The sequence below is a fragment of the Tupaia chinensis genome, unplaced genomic scaffold, assembly GCF_000334495.1.
Source record: "Tupaia chinensis unplaced genomic scaffold, TupChi_1.0 Scaffold000081_1, whole genome shotgun sequence".
In the NCBI taxonomy this organism is placed as follows: Eukaryota; Metazoa; Chordata; class Mammalia; order Scandentia; family Tupaiidae; genus Tupaia; species Tupaia belangeri.
In genome coordinates, this window is record NW_006159542.1 from 284149 (window position 1) to 310963 (window position 26815).

Here is a 26815-nt window from a genome sequence, read left to right on the forward strand (position 1 = left end):
TATATATATCTTTTTTTCCCCTTTTTTTATTAATTACCAGTGGGCACATATATTCACCAAAAGGAGACAGAAGGACAGAGGAAGAGGGAGAGCCAAAAAGCACCCCCAATAGGGCAGTCACGCTGCAATCCCTTCCCCTCCAATTTTCCATCCATTGGGATTTGGGGCATGCATGCATATGTGCCCAACATGTTTTCACACTGCCAGGGTTGGGGTTCAAACCACAGTATTTTTTTGGCGGGGGGGGGGGGGGTTTTGCTATAGGGTGCGTACACCTACCAGACAGACAGAGAGAGACAGAGAGACAGAAAGCGAGAAATCACCCCCCAGGGGGGATGGTCACGCTGCAATCCCTTCTCCTCCATTCTCCTCTCGGAATCTTGGGCACGCATGCACACACGCCCGGCGTGAGTTTTAAGTCACCGGGTCCGTGATGCGAACCACGGTCGACTACATGGGAGTCCAGAGACATAGCCATTACACTAACTGCTGGTCCCACCACAGTATTTTTTTTTTAAGAATTATTTCATTTAATCTTCTTTATTATTATTATTATTATTATTTAATTTGACCAGAGAGAGGCAGAGAGAAAAGGAGACAGAGAGGGAAAATGAGAAAGCCAGCCACTAAGTCCAGGACACACACTGCAGTCAGCCATGTGAGAGTCCAGTGCTTCAACCACCACTCTGCCTGCTGGCCCCCAAACCACAGTATTTTTTCATCTTTCTTTTAAAATAAGGGAAATTTGCACAGATAGTATAAAGGTAATGAGAGGAAAAGGTTTGGGGTCTTGGTACAAATCAAGGTAGTGGCACCAAACTGTATTAGCAGACATTGCATTCTTCACTGCCATGCACTCAAAGGGGGGAGGAGGGAGACAGCTTCACTTAAGGAATAAACTTGAAGAAGTAGTAACAATTGCTTGTATTATTAAATCTTGACCCAGAGTAGCCATTTTTTAATTCTTTGCTGAATGAGGAAATGAATGAATGAAGTTTCACTGGAATAAGGCAGGTACAGAAGGATAAACTCAGGAATGTGGGACAGAAATCTGGCAGGAGCCAAGCAGAGGCCCTCATCTTAGAGGAACCAATATACTTGGATGAGTATCACAGAGCCCCAGTTAATAGTTAATAGGCTTAAATACAAGGTAGAAATTGATTTTAGATTCAAGGAAGCCCAGTTGTTGAAACCAGGTCCGAAGTAAATGTTAGATCAACATTCAGACCAACTTTGTGCAGAGTTCCCTGGAGCTGTCAGCTCTCCAGGACTGTGACCAGGCAGGTCGGGAGGTCGCTGTAGAGGCTAACCCTGCAGCAAGTTCAAGTGTCTTAACCACGGCAGAAAGAAGACACGTGACACACAAAGGTGAGAAACGTGAGACCCATGAGTTTGGCTCCCGATATCATCCAGCTGTCGGTAACTCCCCAGTCATTTTCCCCAGTCTAGTCCTCCCTCCTCAGCTATAGGCTTAGACGTTTAACTACCCATTCATGTTTCCACCTGACATTTCAAAGGCATTTTTGGTTTTGAGAGGTTTTTGCTATAAGGCACGTGCACTCGCCAGAAAGACAGAGAGAGACAGAAAGCGAGAAATCACCCTCCGGCGAGATGGCCACACAGCAATCCCTTCTCTTCCATTCTCCTCTCAGGATTTTGGGCACGCACACGCACATGCGCCCGGCATGAGTTTAAGCCAGTGGGTCTAGGACTTGAACCGCTGTCGACTACATAGGAGTCCAGCGACGTAGTCATTATACCAACTGCTGGTTCCCAAAGGCATTTCTAAAGCATCATGGCCAAAGTCAACTCATCCTTCCTCCCAATCCAATCTTCTTTCAAGTTTCCTTATCTTACTGCCCAGTCATGTTTTGCAATTCAGAAATCTGAAAAAACATTTTTGACCTTCCCTCTCCCTCATCCAATGCAATACCTTACCAACTTTCTAAATTATCTCCCCAACCTGTGTGCTTCTCTCCACCTCCTCCACCAAAGCACTCTGGGTCAAGTTCTCTGTCATTTCTCCCCTTTAACCACTGTCCTCGATTTCTAGATTCTTGTCCTGAGTCCACTCTGCCTGGACCCAATTGTTCTTCCACTGTGACCACTGGGATCCTTTCCAAATATATCTGCCTCTTTGCTGACCTCCAATGACTTTCTATTGCTCTTAGGATAAAGATCAGCATCCCTACTGTGGCCTGCAAAGCCAAGCATGGTTTTACCCCTAGGGTGTTTTTCATGCCTAGTCCCCTTCCTCCTCTCCCGCCCACTCAACTCTCTGCTTCTTTTAGTCCCTTGGATGTGTGATGACCCTTCCTGCCCCAGGACTCTGTTCATTCTGTTCCCTCTGCCTGCTCCAGCTGTCTTCAAGCCACTCTTGCCCAGTTCTTAAAAGTCTCAGCATGGTTTCTGACACTGGCTTCCTGCTCCATCTTGGCCCGCGGTTTTCAGGAAGGTCTTCCCAAGTGGTTCCCAGCCTTGCCAAGACTGGGCAGGAGGCCAGAGTGCCCCACCATGGCCAACTAAGGGAAGTGGAGCCGGAGCTTCCAGCTGGGGAGTTGTGTCCTACAAAACTGCAGGGGTCAGGATGAGTGTTGGGGCAACACATTTGGCATCTTGGCTCAGACCCCATTTCCTCTCATTCCTCAAAGGCAGGTGCTAGGAACAGTTCATGACCCTAGAAATGGATTGCTCGGGGAACCTGTTTTTTTTTTTTTTTCACTTCCTGGATAGATGGACACCTCCCCACATCTATTCATCCTCTGACATGAAATCAGCCTCTGCTCACTCCCTCTTTTTCCATGTGGCTGAAGTCACTCAGGGTAGTGACCATCACCCAGCATGTGAGACCCATTCATAGCTAAACCTTGGCCACCTCATAGATCCTTCAGGTGGGACCCCTCTGAAGGAGCCTCAGTGATCACACAGTTCTAGAAATTCCAAACTGATTCCTGGGAAGAGGAGAGGGTGAGAGGAAGGAGAGAACCCCAGACTCTCCGCTTCTCTCCACGTAGCCGCTGGTTAGATAGAAGCTTCTGCAGAGGCATTCGTGTAAGTGAGTTGAGCAGCCACAACGAAGCATGACAATCATTGAACTCTCTCATTGTGCAGATGAGGAGACTACAATATTTAAATATTTTAAAACGTTTAAGCATTTTGCAAAATCTACGTAAGCAGCCCAGCCACACCAAGAGAGGCAAATACAAGAAGCTGGCTTTCAGGACTATATATATTTTTTTACAATTTGGCAACTTTAATTCTTAGGAAGATCAAAGTTCCCTCAAACCTAATTTGATGTTTTATTACTAAAAGCAAAGATCAGTATGGTACAGTATTATTCCAGAGGAGTTAAAGGAAGATCCTTACGGTTGCTTCACCCACATTCATTTTATGAATGGATACTTCCCCTACCTCGAAATGCTTTAGGGAGGTAGTGCTACCATTACGTGGCTCCTTATTAAATTTGAAAAGTGTCTGAAAGTTTGGGCACCAGAAAGACACCCCAATAATATGTGTCTAAACTGCAACTTCAGGTTAACATGACTAAGCAGTTACATTGTGAGAAATGCTGAAGGTACGTGATGTCTCTCCCGGCAGAGGTGGCCTTGGTTCCTCACCAGATGGTGTAGACACCACCTGAGCCACCCATGAAGAAGTTTCCCTTCTGCTGAATTACGAGGACATTGGCTCCCTGCATGACTGCAAGCTGAGCAGTATTGGGAGGGCATCCAGGAGGTGGAGGAGGAATGTTGCCAGCAGTAGCCCCAGCTCCAAATCCGACACCTGCATCATAGTCTCCTTCCACTAGTACTGCCAAACCAGGTGAATAGATGGGACCAACCGGATAATATGCCATTGGGATTGTGGAACCTAAAGGCCCAACAGCCACAGACTGGGTCATAGGAAGATACAGAGGTGCCAGGAAATGCAGTTGACATGACAGGTACTGTAGCAGCCCCTGGATACACAAAGCGTGGACGACAGAGCTCTGAGTAGGCAGGTGGAGCATCAGTACAGGGTGGAGCCTGAGGAAGATGCTAGGTCTGGGGGTACACTGGATTCCCAGGAGGCTGCACGGGATAGGTTGGCTGTGCTGGATATTGACCATTGCTGTTCACGGTGGCCGAGAGTCTGGTTCAGGCGTCACGGACAGTTATTGTTTTCGTCCTCTTCCTGTTCGGAGTCACTCAGGACTATCTGTTCATAAGGATGACACCACCCTGCCACAAACAACAGTCATCACTGGCATGTGTGGGATATTCTGTGGTTGGAAAAGCACTTCAACTTCTTGGTCTCTTCTGATCCGTCCTCAACAGGATATAAGGAGGATACTGTTATTACTATTTAACTTTACATTTATTAAAGTTTATTTATTTCTTCTATGAGTGAGAGATACAGAGAAAGAGGGGTGGAGAGAGAGAGAGAGTGACAGCGAGCACCCCCAGTAGGGTTCCAGTGCCACAGTCCACCCTGTCTTCAGATCTTGCACATGTGTATCCCTGGCGTACTCAGAGAGATCCCTGGACTTAAACTGGAAACCTTCTCATGTAAGACAGTTTTATAGAGCATGATATTTTACTACTGTACTACCATCTGGGCTGAGTGGTTCCACTTTATTTATTTGGAGAGATTTTTTTCTTTTTTTTTTTTAATCAATTTATTTATTTTTTATTTTTTGAGAGGTTTTTGCTATAGGGCATGTACACTTGCCAGAAAGACAGAGAGAAACAGAGAGTCAGAAAGCGAGAAATCACCTCCCAGGGGGGATGGCCACAACACAATCCCTTCTCATCTACTCTTCTCTCGGGATCTTGGGCACGCATGTACACGCGCCCAGGGTGAGTTTAAGTCACTGAATCTGGGACTCGAACCATGGTCGACTACAAGGGATTCCAGCAACATAGCCATTACGCCAACTGCTGGTCCCAAGATTTTTGCTATAAGGTATGTGTGCTCACCAGAGAGACAGAGAGACAGAAAGTGAGAAATCACCCCTCAAAGGGAATGGCCATGCTGTAACCCCTTCTCCTCCACTCTCCTCTTAGGATTTTGGGTATGCATGCACATGTGCCTGGCATGAGTTTGAAGCTACCTGGCCTGAGACTCGAACCATGGTCGACCATGTGGGAGTCCAGCTACATAACCACTACACTATATAACTGCTGGCCCCTATCTCTACATTAAATAAGAGGAGATGGTGAAATGACTGGTTTACCAAAATTCACACCATTATCAAAGCACATACTGCCCCAAAGAATTGAAATCAGCTTTTCAAACATGCATGTTCATAACAGCACTATTTGTAATACCCGAAAGGTGGAAATATCTCAAATTCCTACCAATAAATGATGGATAAACAATGGAAGTACTTACATACGATGGAATATTACTCCCCCCATGAAAAGAAATGAAGTGATTTATCCATGCTACAATGGACATGAACTCAAAGATGTTATGCTCAATGAAAGAAGCCAGACCCAAAGGTCACATACTTTATATAAAATATTCAGACTAGGTAAATCCATAGAAATAATCTAGGATTATCTAGGTGGATTGGTGATTGCTAGGGGCTGGGACAATGGGAAAATGAGGAGTAACTGCTTACTGGGTGTAAGGTTTTCTTTCAGGGTGATAAAAATGTATCGGACCTAGCTACTAGATAGAGTTGATCATTGCACAGCATGGTTACTGTACTAAATGCCACTGAACTGTTACTTTAAAAGGGTTAATTTGGGCCAGCCAGTGGCAGGGTAGTTAAGGTGGCTAATCCTACATGGCTGACTATGTGGTTTGAGTCCCGGATCCAGTGGCTTGAAAAACATGCCAGGTGTGTGCATGTGTGCCCAGCATCATGAGAGGAGGATAGAGAAGGGACCATGGCATGGTCACTTTCCTGGGGCAAGGGATGATCTCTCACTTCCTCTCTCTGGCAAGCACACACACTCTTATAGCAAAAACTAATCATAAGTAAACAAGTAAATAATAGACAATGTTATGTAAATCTCACCTCAATCAAATCAGATAAAAAAGAAATAAAAGAGGCAGCAGACTCCATATCCTAACTCCTTCTCAACCTCACCGAATTCAACAGTGATCGGAGGAAGCCGTGCAGATAAGCCATCAGAGAACCATGTTTCTTTCTTTTTGTTTTGTTTTGAGAAAGAAATCTCTTTTTTCTATAGGGCACATGCAGTCTCCATAGAGACAGAGAGAGAGAAAGCAAGAAATCATCCCCCAGGAGGGAGGGCCATGTTGCAATCCCTTCTTCTTCATTCTCTTCTTGGGATTTTAGGCACACACGCACATGTGCCTGGTGTGAGTTTTAAGCCACTGCGTCCAGAACTCAAATCGCGGTTGACTACGTGGGAGTCCAGTGACACCCCCACTATGCCATCTGTAGGTCCAAGAAACCATGTCTGAACATGCAGGTCTGTTTTCCAGATCTACTTACAGTAAACTGCGGCCCTGTGGTAAAAGGATCAGGAAACGGCTTCATCGTATCAGCCGGGAATGTTTTTATCTTCAAAAAAGAGAAAGACGAGGAATTAGCTTTAGAATAGAAAACAAAGTTTTAAAATCTTTAGCGGTGCACCTTTAAAACCGGGCTGAAGGATTCGGGGGACCCCCGCAGAGCCTGCATCACTGATGGCAAGACACACAAAGAGTCCCTGAGTGTCTGTATCTGCTGGCAGCTGTCCCTGTGCCTGGCCTTGAACTGCAGGACTGGGCTCTGCAGGGAGGAGAGGTTGCAGTCTGGTGTTTGTTGAGTACTCATGCTTGCCTGGCCCTGAAACTCTCTTCCCTGGGGTCTGGGTGGGCCTTCCAGACATGCTGGGTCCTAGGCCTGACCTACAAAAGGCCACAATCAAGGTAAATAATGAAGGCCCAGGGTGGCCTCCAACGGCTTCTCCTTTGCTGTGGGGAGTAGCTGAGAGGCTGCTGAGAGGTCACAGGGGCACGTCCTAGGACACAGCCTATCAGGCCCAGAGGTGACAGACTCTGGCACTAGCTTTGTCTGCAGCCCTCAGAGCACAGAAATCACCTGCGCACCTACCAGAGAATGACATGGTGTCACTTGCCAACAGACGATGGCACTGCCTAGTGGCGGTGACCTTTGTGTCTCACCTTCGGACCCTGGGATAACTCCCTGATGCTCTTGAGCCACTCTACAGGGAGAGTTAGGAAGGGGTGAGTAAGACATTAGACTAGATCCAGATCAGAGCAGACCTGAGGTTTTCTGAATGGGTGGAGCAGGTCTCGGCCATCTGGGAATGACAACGTCTTTGGGATGGACACTGAGATGTTCAGCCCAAGCCTGCTCCCTTTTCCCCAAACCTCTTGGGTCCCTTTCACGTCTAACAATTCCCATCATGGGTCCCAGACTGCCTTTAGATTCAGGTGAGAGGACTTCCCGGGGGAAACCTGGCGGTGCCTGCCCTTTGTGCTACCTAACGGCTCAGCGCAGAGCTCTGAGAACAGCGCTCGAGTGAAAAGTACCTGCAGGTAAGATTCTCAAACCATCACAGAGTAGACAGAAAACACGGTTTATTATTGCTGCCAGAGAAACATCAACGTTAGTGACCTCAAAGGATTATTTTATGTCTGCCATGAATAAGAAAAATAAATTCTGGAAGTTAGACCGTGTGCTGCATATTCACTGTCCTCGGACGACGCGGCCGTTGGTACAACCCCTTTAGAAAAGGAGCAAAAGCCAAAGTCACAATATTTAACCCAGCGCGGTCCAGGCTAAGGAAAGAAAACGTCTGCCACAAAAACCTGTATGCGTCCCCTCGACTAGTGACAAACTGGAACTAGAGCAAGCATCCTGCGGTAAGGAATGCATTAGGAAATAGTGGGCCACTCACATCATAGAATATACACAGCCAGAGAACGCGACAACAAGAGAGAAATAACATAGGATTAAGTGAGAAGAGAAAACCAGGAGATGTTATGGTTGCTATAGTTTATGCAAAATGATAAATAAATATGAACTAATTGAAACGTACACAAAGAAGAAAAAACATGCTAAGATGGGATTATGGGTGATTCCTTTCAAATGTTAGGTAACACTCCTATTACATTGTTATGTTCAGGAGATGAAGACCAACAGCAATGTAACTTCCAGGACTGGTGAGTACCAGAGCATGTAGTTCTCTCTGGAAAAGGCATTTATGCTCATTAAAGTTCTAGGAAAACCAACTTTTCCTGGTTCTTGAAACCTAAAGCCCAAGAGGTGGGATGGCAGCCGCGTGTCCCAGTTCGACCACGGCCAGCTAGACGCCACGGTCTGCATCCAGCGTGCAGTGAGAGCGTCTGTCACCGGGCTCTTCTGGAGGTCCAGCTCTCGGGCACATCCATCCGGGACTCTGGCTCTCCTGGTGGCTCCTGCCCATCTCACCTCTTCTGGCCAGGCCCCTCTCCCTGCCAGGGTACCTACCAGCCTCGTTTTGATTGGAGGGTACATGCAAACTCCAGTGGTCTCTTCCTTCATGGGGAGAGAGAGTGGAGGAGAACAGCGAGAGTGGGCACAGTGGGGACTGCTGGCGGGCTCTGCCTGCTCACGAGGAGAGGAGAGGAGAGGAGAGGAGAGAAGGGAGGAGAAGGTGGTGAGATAGGGGAGGAGGAAGAGGAGATAAGGGAGGGGAAGGAGAGAAAGACAGCACAGTGCGAGACGGATCTGGCAACTCCAGACTGTTCTCCAGCCAGCATCACCCATGGACGACTTCCAGCCTCAGGTAGACTGGCAAGTCCCGCCCTCCTCCCTCCTATCTCAGCCTCCTCTCCTCCTCTCTGTCTTCTCTACTGTCTGAGCAGAACAACACCACAACCCCATGCTCATGACTAGTAGGTTAAGGTTGTCTCTGGTGCCAACTACACAAGATGGGTAGTGGCTCCCTGGCATGCTGTGGAGGGTTCTACAGCATTGCTCGGGCCATGCTGAAAAGAGAGCCGTGTTGTATTAATGAGGTCAGCAATGGGAGCAGTATGGGGAGTGGCCACAGCCTGGACAGCCCTTGCCTTCCACACCCAGGGCCCTCTGCACTCTGCTCAGTGAGGCCCACACTGTGGCATGTAGGTGAGTGGAGGTTCAACAGAGCACCAGAAGGAGACACATTGGGTGAGGAATGTATTGCTCAGGGGGTTATCTGGCATGGCTCTTTGCCACTGTGTTCAGAAAACATAGTGACCCAGACCCACCTTCACGCCCATAGGCCCGGGCCTCGGCATTGCATATTGGCACTGGGACACCTTGCTGCTCAGCTGGAAGACACCAAGCATTGCGAGAAAAGTGCCACATCATTTGGGATACCAGGCTTCCCACCCTAGCCCCAAGTAGTGCCATGCGCCTAGCAAAGGTACAACAGCTCGTCCTGGTGGGGATGAGGATGGTGAATAGAGGATGCCTATGTTAGGGGAGGTGGCTGTGATGGTTAGTTTGGGTCTTAGGGAGGGACCAGAGAACAAACGCATGCCTCTTTTAGTTCCAAGGAGAGCATTTCCTTGAATAGTTAGTATTATCCTGCTATAAAGAATAAAATACAGCCTCTGGTAAGTTCCATTGAAAAACGATCAAGAAAATTGCAGGCCGCATTTCCTTCTTCAAATTGATCTAACTCTGTCCTCTGTGTCCGGTGCAGTCCTGGACCACTTCCAAAGGGTTTTTACAACCATGATTGCACAATGGTCTTCACGACAGCCGTGTTTTACTATCCAAATGTCTGTGAGGCCAAATTGTACTTGCAAAGTCTAAATGGGAGGTTCTAGACCCTCTTCTTGATTGTTTATAAATCCATTCTTCAGAGACAAGTGAAGCCATGTTAGTCACCTGCAGTTAATTCTTACCGACCTATTTAAAATCCTTCCCTTTCTTTCTAAGGGTCCCAGGATAAATGAACGTGCCATGAGATGGTGCTAGAGGCCTGTGTGAAGCGGCTCCTGCTCGTTCTCCAGGATCAGTTCTTACCACTGCCCCTGTGAGTTGATCCTCCAGGAAAAACCGACTACACCAGGACCCCAGGCCACTAGGCCTTTGCTCCTGCTGCTAAACAGTAGGCTCTTGATTTGTGTTTTTTGAAACAAACAAACAAACAAATCTGGCATAAATGACTAAAAAATGCGACCATACTGCCTAGAGGCTAAAATGTATGCTGGCTACTGCATCTTAACTGAAGATTATAATGACTATCTTAAGGCTATCCCTAGTATTGCATATTTATAGTTAAAAAAAAATTGCCCCATTCATTGTACCAGCATTTCTGACCTTTCTAAATTAGGCATCTGAGTGAATTCAAAAAAAGAACATCCGGGGCGCCCACACTCTTGAGTTAGTAAATGAGAAGGAAATGAGATAACACATAACAGGGTACTATTTAGAAATAACATTTTACTTTTTATTCTGGTATTTCCTTTCCCCTTTGAGTCTTTTTTTAATAACTATTTTATTATTTATTTATTTATTCATTGATTTTTTTTTTATTTGACCAGAGAGAGACAGAGGGTGAGAGTGAGAGAGAGAAAGTGAGAAAGCAAGCCACCAGGTCCAGGACTCGAACCCTGGTGGGCCATGTGGGAGTGTCCAGCGCCTTAACCACCACACCACCCGCTGGTCCCATTCCCTTTGAGTCTTTTCCATATCAGGCAGCTACATTATTCTGTAGATACTCAGTTTTTGAGTTTCAAAATCTGATTCTTTGTGGAACAGGAAGATCCTTGGCATACCTAAGAATCTACGGCTCTCTCTCCACAAGGACACCCTGATTGGACTTGAGATTAAGCTTTAGCTCTCTTGAGAGAATGAGGTTCAAAATAAAAACTAAGTTATTGAATAAGATGGAAACCCATTTTTTTCCCTGACATTCAGCCATGGTCTCTTCCTATGCCTTGCCCAGGCCAATGTCCTCGCTGATACATGAACACCATGGCCCAGAAGACACTTGGCTTCTGACTGGCTTCTGCTTTGCAAAAGATGAGCGATTCACAAAATGCCAGGATCAGAGAGGGACAGGACCAAAAGAGAAAGAGGCAAGAGCACAGAAGGCAGAGGTGTTTACGGTCTGCGTCATGCAAGGAGGAAAACTGATATGGAGACCTGGACTGGGGGCTGGACCCTGCATTCCCAGGGTCAACATTATCAATGCAAAAATGTCCTCTCTTCTCAACTCCCCTCACTCGATCAACACCTACGCCCTCACGCACGTGCTCACACGCACACCCCAGGAGAGAACACCCGATGGAGAGCAGGTCTTTCTTCACTCGCTTGCCTTCATCCCCTCCATTCTCTTGCCCTACATCTTCCATCCCAGGCAGAAACTCACATCTCATTACGAATTCTGTGGCACAGAATTAGGGAAGGGGCAGACATCAAGTTGCGAGGATTGTGAGGTTTGATTGCTCAACTGAACTACCTAATGAAAGAGTTGTGGATTCAAGAAGAAAAGGATCAGGAGAAGGAGAGGGAAACACTGCAAGAATTAAATGGGAAAGAGATTCTCTGGAGAGTTCGAGAATGAAGTCCTTGGAGTTGTGCAGGATGCAAGAGAATGAAGAAGGAGGCAAAATGATATTCCAGATATGGAGCAGAAGGGGTTCATCTAATCTCCTTTCATGTGTTTTTGAGAGATGCCAGTTCAAAAATGGATATTTTTATTATTCTTGGCCCTTTGGATTGTGCCTCTTGTCCACACAGAGACGAGACCACAGGGGCTTAAGGAGATTAAGGAGGGTGACACCAGTTCTAAGAGTGTCTCGGCAGAACATTGCTGGATGAAGGCAAGAAAATCAAGGGTCTACTCCTCTCTCTCCGGTTCTCTGTCCTCCCAGCAGTGGTCAGAGAAACTAGGGTATTACTGAGGAAGGAGTCTCAACCAATAGGAGGGAGGGGGCTAGGCATGGGCTGTGAGCTTAGAGATGACTACACAGAAAAAGGATTCAGGAAGGACAGCGATCGCTTGTGTGAAGGGTATCATCCAGGATGTTTGAAAAAAAACCCTCCTGAAGAGCAAGGCTGACAGGAAGGCCCAGAGAGAGCTGCAGGAGCAAAAGGCACTCCCTCACCCAGGCTGAGCCTCCTAGACCAAGATACCTAAGTACATCCCACGTGGGGACTTGGGGACCACCCCTGGGGTGCTGGCTTGGAGATGGTCCTGGAGCTGGGCTGGAGGGTGTAGTGCTAAGGCCAGGGGACCCGATCAACCTCATGGGCGAGGAACCAGCTAATGAGGAAAGAGGGACACATCCCAGCTTGGGCCCTCTGCCACTGGGAAAAGTGCCAGACAGCATTCTGGGGCCTGGGTTCTAGTCCTGGCCTGACACAGACTGGCTATGTGGGCACAACGCCTGCCCCAGTGTGCCTTTCCCATCTGCACGTGAGGGACTGAGTGCACTGGTCCCAAGGCCCTGCTCCAGCTGGTCATGGTAGTTGAGGAAGTCTCACAGACAGACAGGGAACTGCCCTTGTTGCCCTCTGGTTTGGCTCGCCCCTTCCTGTGCTTCTGCAGGCCTTGTGCAGGACACGGACCTGCAGAGGCAGACCCTGTTCCTGATACACAGGGACAAGCAGGTCCTGAGGAGGAGCAAGCGTCCCAGTGCAACCCTGACATCCCCTCTCTCTTCAGCTATTCTCCTAGTCACAGACAACCACCCCTATTGCCACTTGCATTACTATGATGCTGGGAGGAGGAGGTGAGGACCGGACGAAAGGACAAGCAAATTGTGCAGTCCGCATTTTGTCACTGAGACTCTGTGGCACGCATGGACACAGGGTTCTGGAGCAAAGTAAGGTCACAGCCAATGCTGCAAGGGAAGTGCACAGTGGCATAGGCTCTTGCCAAAATGCCAGGCCTCCGGCAAACCTTCCCAGTGTGCATCCCCGCACGTCTCAAGACAAAGGATGCCTCATCCTGAGAACACACATTCCGCAAACCTCAGCTGTGAAGTGGGTGACTGTGTCTCCGCGCGGTACAGGACTGCAGCTGTCCTGTGCCTGGGCACGGTGGCACTGTGAATCCTGTTCCAGAGCTAAGTAGCAGCTGCCCAGAGATAGAAACTTCCTTCTCTGGAGACAGAGAAGGAAGGGCTGCAAGGAGAGGCTGCATTGCCACTTGCAGGCATTTGCACCTCGGGTCAGGGGACTTCTGAGTCCCCATCAGATGCTACTTCCTTCCTGAATTCAATCTGTTGTGTTCAAACAAAGAAAAGGCTATATAAATCTATGAGTAAGTAAATCTACAAACTGGGTCTGTAACACACTGGCTTCTAAAGAAATCCCATCACTCTGGGGGCCAGCAAGGTGGTTAGGGGCGCTGGACTCCCACATGGCCAGCCACGGTTCAAGTCCCGGACCTGGTGGCTTGCTTTCTCATTTTCCTCTCTTCACGCTCTCGCTCTGTCCTTCTCGGGTCAAATTAAATAAATAAACAAAGTCCCACCACTCCTGTCAGACACAATGTGTATTTTGTAGACTGATCTCGGTTCTCAGATCTACCAAGCCCATACATAAAAACTTAGTAGTTTGCTTATGTTGTGCTTTCTGTGTAGAGTGCCTTGGTCTACTTTTTCATGCAGCAAACTCCTATTCATGCTTTAAAACTCTAGCACACTGGCCTTCCTTTCTCCCATACTCCCAGATAGGGTTAGACAATGGACCCCACAGCAATAGCAGTTTATTTAATTTATTTATTTATTTTTGGAGAGGTTTTTGCTATAGGGCACATGCGCTCGCCAGAAAGACAGAGAGAGACAGAGAGACAGAAAGCGAGAAATCACCCCCAGGGGGGATGGCCATACCGCAATCCCTTCTCTTCCATTCTCCTCTTGGGATCTTGGGCATGCACGCACACGTGCCCGGCGTGACTTTAAGCAACTGGGTCCAGGACTATAACCACGGTCAACTACATGGGAGTCCAGTGACATAGCCATTATGCTAACTGCTGGCCCCAGCAATAGCAGTTTAAATAGACCCTCTTATGGCATTTGTGGCAGCATATTTTAGCAGTCTGAAGGTTGCCCATGAGCCTAACTCAGAGAGATGATATCTCCTGCCGGGTCTGTCTCTGCCAGGCATCTTTTCCTCCCTGTGGTCTTGGGACATAGCTTTCTCCCCCTTTTGCCTTCACAGGCCCTCAGGTTACATCCTAGGGGTTCACAGCTCTCTCTGGGCAGTGGTGCCCTCCAGGTAGCCTGGATGTCTTCAGGTTCAGTTCAGCCTGTACCTCCCACAACAAGGCTTCCTGGCTTGATGCCTCAACTGGGATACTGAGAGAGCACCTGGCCCAGGCCTCTTAACTTCCTGTGCCTTCCTCCCTGCCCCCTGTTCTACTTTGCCAGTTCAGGGAGTGCTTCAAACGTAGCCCTTCTTCTTGGCAATGCTTTCTGCAAAGTGACAAGTTCCTGAAAGGGAGGTAATTTGGCACACTGATGAGCAGAGCACCAGAACAGGAGCCAGGACACCTGAGTCTAGCCCCAGCTCAGTCCCTGTGTGAAGGAAGACTCCCTCTGAGACTCAGTTTCCCCACCTATGCAAGGACTGAGAGCTGATGCTGAAGGTCCTCTGTTTCGGGGTTACCTTATCTAAAAGGCAGGGGAGAAGGGCTCTTCCACCTGAGAACAGTCTTGGCAGCTCGTCTAGCAAGAAGGCCATGAGCAGCCCCACTATGTCTACTTGAACACAGGAAAGATGAAACTGATGGTTCCTGGAGCACAGGTTACCCTCGGCCAGTTCCCAGCAGTTTAGTCAGAGGCTCTGGCTCGAAGCATTCGGGCTGTACCAACTCTCCAGGTGAAAAGGACAGTGGTACACCATTTCCTTATGCCAGCAGACCAGGAACGGTGACACTTAGATAGCATTTAGCCTCATTTGTCCTCTCTTGAAAGCCTTCCAGAAATCCTTCCCACCCACACACTCCTACTCCAGCAAGTCGGCCCTGAGTGACTCCCACGCCTGGCTTCTCCTGAGCCTCTTCGCCGAAGCGCTCATGTTGTTCTTGGCCATTTATCAACCTGACTTTCACTCCAGCCTCTAGCCGCTGGCTCTGCCCATGGGCCTAGCACATAGCCAGACACTTTGCGAACACTCAGGAGAGAGTTTCGACTGGCTTTCATTTCGACTCACAGCTCAACCTTACAGCCTGTGACTTACGCTCAAGTTCTCAGGTATCATCAAAGATATAGCAAGATTTGCCTGTATCAACCCTAATTAATACTTACTAACAATACTTTGTACATATTTGTGGTGCGTTTTATTCTCAAAGGGCTCTCTCTCTTCCTCTCTCTCTTTTATGTGACCCTTTATAACACTCCTGTGAGGCAGACAGAGCAAAGAATAACATCCTTATTTTGTAGAAGATGGGACAGTTGACTAGCCAATGATAAGGCTCTTCAAAGAGGGAGCAGAAACTGCACCCCATCCGGCCTGCGAGACTCCTGGTTCAATGCTCCATCTCTAAAAAGAGTTTCTCACCTGCGAGCAGCCCACAGGGCCTCATCCCTTCGGGGAACCTGTGAGCAGAGGATGGATGATGGCAGGAGGGGCATGGGGCTGAAAGCCGGGTGTGGCCTGGAGCCAGTGCTTCAGACCAGACAGCTTGTTGGAAGCAATAGCCAGAGACTCCATGGGTGGGCATGGGGGGGCAGCCCAGGAAGCCAGGAAGCCAAGACCCAAGCACCAGGAGCCCTTCAGCACTTGGGGAGCAGCAGACAGGCAGGGGCAGGCCCCCTGTGGCTACCCTGAGAAAAGAGAGCACCCGTCCCTCCAGCGTTCTGGGAGGTGGAGGGACCCATGGTGCCTGACCCTCGAGGAAAGCTGGCTCCCGAGCCTCCAAGACAGGAGGAAGAGCCTCCCCACAGCAGTGCCCACCTCTGTCCACTGTCCCACTGCCAAGAGGTTTCTATGGCTAATGGCTTTTCGGGTTTAGCAAAATAGGAAGGTTACCAGAGGAGTGGCTTCTGTGAAGTCCATCAGAAGATCGCCTGGCTCCAAGGTGAAGGCACCTCCTCGGTCAGAGGGGCTCTGCGAAGTTCCAACAGAAATGTCCCTGGTTAGTGACAGCTCTGGGTTGACAACAGAATTCACCAAGAACCACGCAGGTTCCCCACCTCTCCTCTGCCCCTTTCCCAACACGGAACTCATCAGTAAGCCAACCCCCCATTTCCCTTGCTCAGCAGTACACAAAATATTTGAACGGAACCCTAACTTGTCCTGAAAACTTCATACGGAGCAGCAGGGTATAGGGGGATAACTGTCCTTTTCAAAGCAGCAAACATTTCTTAAGTGCTTTGAATGCTCTTTCACTGGTCTTCTGGGGGGAAAGCCCAGCACTTTAAAGAGTCCTCTGAACACTAAAGAAAAGGCAAAGAATGTCCTGGATGCTGAGGAGCCACTGGCCTCCAGCAGATAAACTGATTTGCACAGTAAAAGGCAAGTTCTTCATGGTGGGTGGGCGACACTTAGAAAATTATGTCCTGGGGCCAGCAGTGTGTGGTGTCTGGGGTGCTGGACTCCCACGTGGTCTCAATTCCTGGACCTGACGACTTGAAAGTCACGCCAGGTGTGTGTGTGCACATCCAAAATCCTGAGAGGAGAATAGAGAAGGGATTACAGTGTGGCCATCTCCCCTGCAGGGTGATTTCTTGCTTTCTCTCTCTCTGTCTCTCTCTGGTGAGCACAAGCACTCCATGGTAAAAACCTAATAAATTAATTAATTAATTAATAAAAAGGAAAGAAAAGAAAACTATGGTGGTTGCTTTAGGGAAACATCTGGTCTTCCTGCTCTGGAGTCTCAGCTGCATGAGTGGCCTGGAGGCCTCTAGGGGGAGAAAATAGAAGAGGCCATCGACTTGGCAGTAGGTAGGCCCTAGAGAGACTGATGGCCAGGAGAGGGAGCTCTGTGGCCTTGGATAGGGCATTGCTCGTGTTCCCCACAGAACTCTTTTATTTTGGAAATGTTTCAGCTGGTTTTAACTACAGGCTGGGAACTATGACAGAAGCCTGTGTCCACACGTGTGACAAAACTAGATGGGAGGGACCCTCTACAGGGGTGGGCAACTTTGCCTGACATGCCAGGAGATGATCTACAGAAAAACAGACAGCCTCAACCTGGGCTAGTCACTGGCCAAGGGGCCTAGCCAGCTTCCTGTGAGGAACACAGAGGTTGTTCCAACCAGGAAAGGGGACAACTGGGAAAGGGGCCCAGGGAAAGACTGGCCTTGGTCATGCAGGAGGTGGGCCTTCATTACTTAGTTGTAACCAGGAGTCATGGCCCCGAAGCTGCAGGAGTCTTGGCACCCAGTTCGCACAAACACTTGAACCCCCACTGGACCTGAGGCCACCCTGTGAGTTGGGCAAGGTCGGAGCTCTTAGCCCATTTTTAGCAAGAGAACATTGAGGCTTGGAGAAACAGGGCTGGGAAAGTGACGACTTTTTTTGTGAAAGGAGCTGGGATTAGACACTGGAACTCTGGGCTTGCCTGCAGGGCATCTGGCCCTTGTACACATCTTTTCTTGGTATGGTGGCACGGACCAAAGAAATCTTAGATGACGTTCACTCGGGTAGCACAGGCTCAAGTGTATTTGGACTAATTGGCAAAGTGTGACCATAGCTAAAAGTCACTCAAAAAAGAGAGAGAGAGAAAAATAAATAAATAAAACAGGAGAAATAGCTCGTGTTAGGCTTTTGTCATAGCTCATTTACACCTCCGGGAATTTTCTGAAATTTCAAACTGGAAATAGAATACTATTTCCCATTTTCAAACTATGAACACAGGCTATCCGACAGAAGGAACGAGAGTTGTAGAGACACGTCCGTGTTTCTACTCTTCTAAATTGTCCATTAAGGGGAGGAAATGGTTTTCACTTTCTATCTTTATAGTGGAGGGAAAGCTTCTATGGGGATAATATTCACAACAAAATTGCCCTCAGAACCCTCTTACGGTGCCCTTAAAGCACAATGGATACAGATTGATACTGCTGTCTCTCACCAATGGTGGGCTTAGACTGGGTGGCAGGGTATATAAAAACATACGCTGGTGGCTATTGCTGCTGGGTGATAAGAGCACACCACCGATTATGCAAACTGCAATGCACAGCTCAGGCACCACTCGCTAGATTTCCACAGAGGGCAGCTGCTTCCCAGTGCATGTTCCCATACCTTGGCCCCTGGGGACAGCTGGCCCTTGCCATCTGACTTCTGAGGTGAGCTGATTTTCTGGACCTTAGGGGATGCCAGTGGCACTGAGACTTGTGTGGCGGCAGAAGTGGTGTTCGTGGTTGAAGCTGTGGTCACTCCTACTGCCTCGGCCAGGTCTGGAGGGAGGTCATCTTCATCACTGCGGTTACTAAAAGCACATGAAGCTCTGCTCATTACAATAATAAACAGGCTGTGAGGGGTGGGAGGGGGGTGGGGCGGAGTGGACAGGCAAGGGGAGGGGTTGGGAGCTCCCCACACAGATGTCCACCAAATGTCCGGTTTATACGACAATACAGGATTCAATACATTGGCTTGTATTGCCAAAGCAAATTTGGATTAGGTTTTTCTTTTTCTTTTTTAAAATTGCGGCATGGGTTGGCCCCATGGCCTGGCTGTTAAGGGAGCTAGATACCATGAGGCCAACTGCTTGTTTTGAATTCCAGTCCCTGCAGCTCGAGAAACATACCAGATGCGTGTGCATGGGTGCCCAAAATCCCAAAAGGATAAAGAGATGGAGAAGGGATGGTGGCAAGACTACTCCCCATTGGGGATACTCTCTCCTCCTTCCTCTTTTCTCTTTAGTAAGCACAGATGCCCTCTGACAAAAAATGTTTAACTGTCATAAAATACACATGATATTTATCCTCATAGCCATTTGTAAGAATACACTTCAGTGACATTAAGTACATGCATCGCCACTGTCCATGCCCAAACTTTTACCCGCCCACACCATGGAAACTCTGTATTGTGGTTGAGCAATAATCTCCCATCGTCCCTTCCTCACATCTGCTAACATCTGTTCTATTTTCTGTCTGGGATGAATTACCCTTTCTAAGTATGCCATGTAAGTAGAATTAAACGATGTCCGTCCTTCTATGTCTGTTTTATTTCATACCCTATGATGTTTTCCTTGTTTTTGGAATTCTGTTTATCCATTCATCTGCTGATGGACACTTGGGATGTTTCCACCTTCTGGCCACTATGAATACTGAGGCCATGAACATTGGTGCACAAAAATCTGTTTGACTCTCTGCTTTCAACTCTTTCAGATTGGAATTCTACCAGAGTGGAATTCCTGGGTCACATGTTTCACTTTTTGAGAAACCATCAAATCACGGAATATTATTTTCAGTAGATTCTCCTAGGCAGGTAAATGTAGGAACCTGCTGTTCTGAGCAAAAGGTCTAATGGAGTTATTTTGGCCTTTCAGCAACAGCCTCTTTGGTGTGATAAACTGGTTACAGGGGAAAAGCCAGGTAAATTGGTTTGTGGCAAAGGATCTGTGGTCTTAGAACCTCTCTGATAGGATAAGACGATGCAGGCAGGAAGGGATATTACACAAGAAGTCACCATGAGGGAGGAGAAGTCTAACCTGATACCTTGGGCTTATCTGCAGGGATGGGAACTAGGGGGAAGGCTTTGTTCCTTCCAACCCGGTCCTCCTGGCATACTAAAGCAGTGTCATTGATTTCCCATTCTTAGTATGGACAGCATTTTCTCAAACTTACAGGGATTGAGATAAGTCTCCTGTCCCTCAGTTGCCTGTGCAGTAAAGGGTTAACTCAGCAGGCCAAGGGTCTTCAAACCTTGAAGATTCCAAAGGAACCACTGAATGGATAAGCTCCTGGGAGAGAACTTCTGGGCACTTGGAATATTCTGTCTGGTTAGAGTATCTTTAGGGGCCACTAGGTGGTGTTGTGGTTAAAGTATTGGACTTCCACATGGCCGACTATGGTTCAAGTCCCAAACCTGTTAACTTACTCTCTCACTTCCCTTCTCTGTCCTTGTCTCTGACTCTAGTGAGCACATGTAAGAAATGAACAGATTAAAAAATAACAATAATAAATAGAAATTGAATAGATAGTTCATTTTTTTAAAGAGTACCTGTATTCCTGAGACCTTGGGCCATGCCAGATGATTTAGGCTATCAGTGTGGTTTATAGTGAAATACATGTTTTTGCAGGCTTATGGTTTTGGGTCATATTATATCCATTTGAATTCTGGGGAAGCTGGAGCCCGAGTAGTTAGGTCAATTGTGTCGGTGTTTCACCCCATGTGATTGACCCCTAGTAAAAACCATGGACGCTAAGGTAAAGTGCTCCCATGAGCTTCCTGGTTGGTTTATATAGTACATGTTGTCACGCACAGTTGCTGGGCGAATGAATCACTGTGATGTGACTCCACAGGGAGAGGACAACAGAAGCTCACATCTGGTCTTCCTGGGCTCTACCTAGGTGCCTTTGTTGTTCGTTAGTCTTAGGCTATATGCTGTTGTTGTAATAAACCATTACCATGTATATAACTTTCTTCTGACTTTCATGAATCCTTTTAGTGAATCATCACCCTTGAGGGTGGTCTTGGGGACCTCCGGCACACTGTCCCTAAAGATCTCCTATGTGGGACTTTTGGAGCCACTCTGGCATAGGCGTTGTTTTAGAAACAACTAAAGAGAATGGATAAAAGACCAGTGATTGGTCGGCACGAATGTGGCCTATGCAGGGTCGCTAATGATGGCGAATCATGGGAATCCTGGAAAAGTGGCCAGGCGGACACAGCAGCAGTACAGAGGCGACTGACTGAGGAGGGCCCTGGAGGATTTTAGATCCTTCTGTGTTTGGAGAAGCTTCAAAAGGAAGAGTTATGAAAAAGAGCGAAAGAGAAGTTTTAATGAGTATCTCAAGTGAAAAAATGATTAAGACATAACATGTTGGGGCCAGCAGGTGGCATGGTGGTGAAGGTGGCTATGTCACTGAACTCCCATGCAGTCGACTGTGGTTGGAGTACCAGACCCTGTGGCTTTAACTCAGGCCCGCCGCGTGTGCCCAAGATCCCAAGAGGAGAATTAAAGAGAAGGGATTGCAGCATGGCCATCATCCCTAGAGGGGGGTGATTTATCGCTTTCTGTCTCTCTGTCTCTGTCTTTCTGGCAAACACACGTGTCCTATAGCAAAAACCTCTCAAAAAAAAAAAATAGACATTATTACCTGCCTCTAACTCTTTGCAGAGTTCCTTTGGCTTGCCTTTCTCCTGCTGCAGAAGTCACACTTTTCATTCTTTTCCCATGTCCAGGAAAGAATGTGGCTGAGGTTTCTGTTTATATCCTTAAACACAGTGGTTCAAAGACTGGTTCCAAGGCCCTGAATGTTATGATGCTCTTGGGGGTGGAGCCACACCTAAAATCTGAATGCAGGTAATTCCAGCCTGGGAATTATTGGGTCATCAGAAAAGTCATGACGTATTTTTCTATGCAAATATGATAACACTAAGAGGGCTGGGTGTGTGCATCACATTTAAAAAATAATAATGCAGAAATTATTTCCAGAAAACCAGAAATTGGAGTTTTCATGTTTTCTTGAGCATTTGTTTATTAGCTTTATATCTATGAGTCAGAGATGAGCAAAGGAGTGATAATCAGTGTCAAGGGTTCTAGAACTATTTGGGGACAAAAACTTAACACTAGGAAAATACCATCCATTAATTTTGCAACTTTTTACCAGTAGGGCGATACTACCACTCTTTGGTTTTCAAAGCTAAATATTCTGGGTGAGTTAAAAAATATATACATGTTGGGACCAGCAGTTAGCGTAATGGCTATGTCACAGGACTCCCATGTAGTCGACCGTGGGTCAAGTCCCGGACCTGGTGGCTTAAACTCACGCCAGGCACATGTGCGTGCCCAAGATCCTGAGAGGAGAATGGAGGAGAAGGGATTGCAGCGTGGCCACCCCCCCCCCCGGGGGGTGATTTCTCACTTTCTATCTCTCTTTCTCTGTCTTTATGGCGAGTGCACGCGCCCTATAGCAAAAACCTCTAAATATATATACATATATGTAAAGTTAGAGGTTTGAAAAGTTTTCCTTAAAATAACTAATTTGGTGAGTTAGTGAATTTTTTTTTCTTCTAGGCCATATATCAGTCTGTCATTGTTCCACACATATTTCCATATTCCAAATGAGCGATGATAACATTTTGAGTTTCAAAATGTACAAGGAAAGGCAAGTTCTGTCAGCTTTATCCTCGGGGAATCAGGTTTTCATTGGTTTAATTTGTACCCCAGAGATCATTAGGACTGTTAATCATTTGAACCTCACTCATTTTGGCTTTCCTAGAAAAAGCTGCTCTACTGTCCAGAAGTGTCTACTGAGACTAATGCAGTGGATGTGATGTCGCTTCCTCTTTTCATAAGGTGTACATGGTGGGTCTGGGATGGCTGTTTGACGATTGCATCAGAATTATACTCCCTGTTCTACACTCTGTATCTGGGACCCCCTAAACTTGGCCTTTCCTCAGAAGCTTCCAAATTTTAGAAAAGGAAGGGAGTAGAACTCATCCTATGACCTTCTGTGGAGGGGCTTTACCTAAACTGTCTTATGTTAACCCTCGGAAATTCCCAGGAAGTAGGCATTATGTCACCTATTTTGCCAAAGAAGAAAAAGACGCTCAGAGTAATTTTCCCAAGAATCTAACCAGACAGGGTTCTACCAGAAGCCTTTCCATTGTGTCCTGAGAGTTTCTTGTGATCTCTGACAAGTTATACATCCAGGCGCAGTGGATAACCATGGTCAAAAAACGGAAACCGCCATCGTGATCAGTATGACAACCACCCCCACCACCACGCCACCCTTCCTACAGCATTCACCTGTCTTCTTGGATTATAATTATTCGTGACTCTTATCTTTCCCCTCCACTAAATTGTGAGTCTTTGGATGGGTCCTGTCAAAGTCACTTTGTTATTCCCTGACAATGCCTAGAACAGTCCAGTATATACTACAGCTCAGACTTGTCAAGCCCAATAGAACTGGGTGGGCCATAGGGGTCCTGGGACATTTGGGGATATAGCTCCTTCCACAGGGCTCACAGATAGCTACATAACTAACTTTGGCTCTTTTGACAGACTCTGTTACCATTTTACTAAGATGCTGGAAAAGAAAGCTTCTAATATGACACCCAATGACCCAATGATTCCTGCCCTCGTGTTCATGCTCCCATGTAATGTCTTCCCTTGAGTGTGGGCTGGGTCTAGTGACTTGCTTCTAGTGAAGAGAATATGGTAAAGGATTGGGAAGTCACTTTCATAAGTAGGTTCTGATTTTTACCTCGCTAGCATTCTCTTGAGATCCTTTATGATAAAGAAAGCTGGAGAGGCCCATGTGACGACAAACTGAAGGCAGCCTTCATGCAATGGCCCTGGAATCCTGTCACCAACTGCATGTCTGAGCCTTCAGATGAGACCACAGTCCTTGTTGACACGTGGAATGCAGCCTCACAAGGGATCCCAACTTAGAAGTCCCCACTATTCCACATCCAAACTCCCAACCCACAGAAATGGTGAGATGATAAATGCAGAATATTTTACAACACTCAGTTTTAGTGTAATTTCTTACACAGAAATCAATAATGAGTACAGATGCCAACTCTAATGTTTTCAGGGAGAAAGGTCTAGTCCCATTATATCTCAAATTAGAAATAAATGAATTTGGGGGATGGTTCTCTGGAAATGGTGTGAAGGGCTAAAAAGCATCTATAAAAAACATTATATTCATTAAAATGCAAACATTTAGTATTATCATATTGTAATTCACTGAACAACTTGCAGTGCAGAACTCACAAACTATACTGTCTTGTTAACTTCCTCACTCGGGGAGGCTTGATTTCCGGCTTTTCCACAGCTGGTTGGGTAGTTTCCACACGTATGGGAATAGGACTTCTAGAGACACACACACACACACACACACAAACAGAACAACACCAACAACAAAGGTTTATGATCTTGTTTTGGCAATAGCTTTCTCAATTAATTTTTCAGTTACATTCATAATCAAGAAATCCATCTTTTCACCTCTCTATTCTACTTACTTAGTAATTATAATGATGTAAAAAAAATCTTAAGATGCTCAAAAACAAAACAAAATCATAAGGAAAAATACAGTAAATGGGGAACTAAATATAATTGGGGCACCAAATAAAACGTCCCTGCCCCAGCCACATATCCACTCAACTCCCAACATGAGGGTATGGTTTGAACCAGGTTTTACCAGGAAAATGAAGAAAAACCTATGGATAACTCATTTTTATTTCCAAGTGGTTTGGTAGTTATGCTATCTTAAGCATAGCAAATAATTTTTTTTTTTTTTTTTTACCAACAGATAAAGAACCATAGTGGGACCAGCAGTTGGTGTAATGGCTATGTTGCTGGACTCCCATGTAGTCGACCACAGTTCAAGTCCTGGACCCAGTGACTTAAACTCATGCTGGGTGTGTGTGCATGCATGCCCAAGATCCCGAGAGGAGAATGGAGGAGAAGACATTGAGGCATGGCATGCCCCCCTGGGGGGTGATTTCTTGCTTTCTGTCTCTCTGTCTCTCTCTGTCTTTCTGGTGAATGCATGTGCCCTATAGCAAAAAACTCTCCAAAAAAAAAAAATCATAGTATATTTTATGTGAAAAATGCAGAAACATAAGACCATTAGGACATCCTCTAAAATATTTTTATCCTATATACATATGAAAATGTTAAAAATTATGTCTCATTTTTACCTTTCCTCCAAAATTTATTCAAGATCACCAATGGACCCTACACAAAAAAGTGATCCTAAGAAAAAGCTCTGGGGGAACCAGCAGTTAGCGTAATGGCTATGTCGCTGGACTCCCACGTAGCTGACCGTGGTTCGTGTCCCAGACCTGGTGGCTTAAAACTCATGCCAGGTGCGTGTGCGTGCGTGCCCAAGATCCCGAGAGGAGAATGGAGGAGAAGGGACTGTGGCGTGGCCATTCTCCCTGGAGGTGGTTTCTTGCTTTCTGTCTCTCTGTCTCTCTGTCTGGCGAGTGCACGTGCCCTATAGCGAAAATCTCTCAAAAAAAAAAAAAAAAAAAAAAGCAAAAACCAAACAAACAAAAAACTATATTATTGGGGGCTGGTAGGTGACATGGTGGTTAAGGTGCTAGACACTCCCACATGGCCAACCATGGTTTGAGTCCCAGACCTGATGACTTGCTTTCTCACTTTTCTTCTCTCTTTCTCTGTGTGTGTCTCTCTCTCTGGTCAAATTAAAATAAATGAATGAATAAGTAAAATTAAATAATTATTTTAAAATTATTATTATTATTGGTAGCAATATTAAAACTAATACACAGTATTTCTAAGACTTAAAGGATGCTGCTCAAGCAGGCTTTTTCTATCTCTCTGGGCTCACTTTCTCGGTTTAATTTTTCCTCCCTGATTTTATCAGCAAATGCCCTGATGAGCAGTTTCAAGGATAATGTTGATGATACAGAGATTATCATTTTCCCATTCAAACAAGAAGCAACAGACCTTACATTAGCGTCCTGAAGCCCGGATTTCTTATTGATATTTATAAATGTTGAGTCTTCTTTTCCACCCTGTTTTAAAAAAAGAAAAAAACAGTCAGGATAGTCAAATTGAGTTAACCTGGCATGCAAGAATGTTTTTCAGTCTCCTATGTTCACCCGGAATTCAGTCAATAGCGAACCTTGTTCTGTGTTTATATAAGTTAACGAAAAAATATGTCTTGAGTCATCCATTCTCTACTATGGAGAGTAAAACATAGTCATTTAAATGCAATCAATTCTTGCATTCATACTTCTATTGAACACCTGTTATGTGCCAGCTTATGCTTGAATGAGAAAGGGCTGTTGTGGGAAAAGCCAACCCACAGTTTAATCCCTCACTTCATATTTTAGATCAAAAATAATAATCAGCTCTATGTTCACATGGCACTTAGCGTGTACAAAAGAATTTGGAAACTGTCCTTTTGCACCAGTGTAACAAGCCTGGGAGGAATTACATCATATGCTTTTGATAAAAGCCTTGTCTTTTCTCCCTTTAGTGAGTCCCAAAAGAATGGCGGGGGAGGGACACCCACTTGGCAAGCCAGGCTAGCTGAACACTCCCTGGGGGTCAGTGGGAGATACAACTGTCTTAGGCTCTCAAACACACCACTACAGACAAAGCTCAGCCTTGGTTCTAAATGAGGGGTCTTCAAAAAACTCAAGGAAAATGTATATTATGAAAGATTATACACAAATTTCAAAATTTGTTTGCATTGAAATAAACTCATTATATCATATATACCTATATATACACACACATACACAAACATATATGCACATACACATTTTAAATATATAATACATTTTAATTATATATAATATATATGTATATTAAATATACATTAAAATTTTTTGCTATAGGGCACATCACTCAGAAACAGACAAAGAAACAGAGAGATAAAAGGAAAGTAAGAAATTACCTCCCAGGGAAGGTTAGCCACACCACAACACCTTCTCTTCCATTCTCCTCCCTGGATTTTGGGCATGTACACACACGCGCCCAGTGTTTTTTTCAAGCCACGGGATACAGGACTCAAACCACTTAGCCAGCCATGTGGGATCCAACCATTTCAACCTTCATGCCATCTGCTGGCCTTATCCCTACTTTTTAATAAACTTTGTAAAGTCCTCTTGTACGTGTTGAGCAAAGACTTCCAGGATATTAAAGAGCAGTGTATTTGCCTGCCATGGTTACTCCCATGTGGACTCAGCCCTGCTTCCCAATCAAAGCCTTCCTAAGAGCCACCGATATAGTCCCACTGGCCCGTTGACTTCTGTTTCCTT

The 26815-nt window shown here is 46.3% G+C and overlaps 2 protein-coding genes across 2 annotated transcripts in view; both read right to left on the reverse strand.

The window, feature by feature from the left end:
* EPB41L4B (erythrocyte membrane protein band 4.1 like 4B) overlaps positions 1-26815 on the reverse strand; it is a gene marked incomplete at its 5' end in the record, with an annotated part of 173769 nt that overhangs the window by 5764 nt on the left and 141190 nt on the right. The window contains 6 exon segments of the mRNA XM_014585368.2: positions 6452-6520; positions 8438-8554; positions 15929-16006; positions 18143-18320; positions 23790-23888; positions 25494-25561. Coding sequence (XP_014440854.2) covers positions 6452-6520; positions 8438-8554; positions 15929-16006; positions 18143-18320; positions 23790-23888; positions 25494-25561 — 609 coding nt within the window.
* LOC106734197 (DAZ-associated protein 2-like) lies at positions 3468-4399 on the reverse strand. The gene has a single exon (XM_027769390.1). It carries the CDS (start codon positions 4106-4108, stop codon positions 3614-3616), a length of 495 nt encoding a protein of 164 aa, XP_027625191.1. The 5' UTR covers positions 4109-4399; the 3' UTR covers positions 3468-3613.

Excerpts from the sequence above, each read along its gene's own strand:
- LOC106734197 (XM_027769390.1), bottom strand. The coding sequence starts at position 4,108 with ATGGTCAATATCCAGCACAGCCAACCTATCCCGTGCAGCCTCCTGGGA.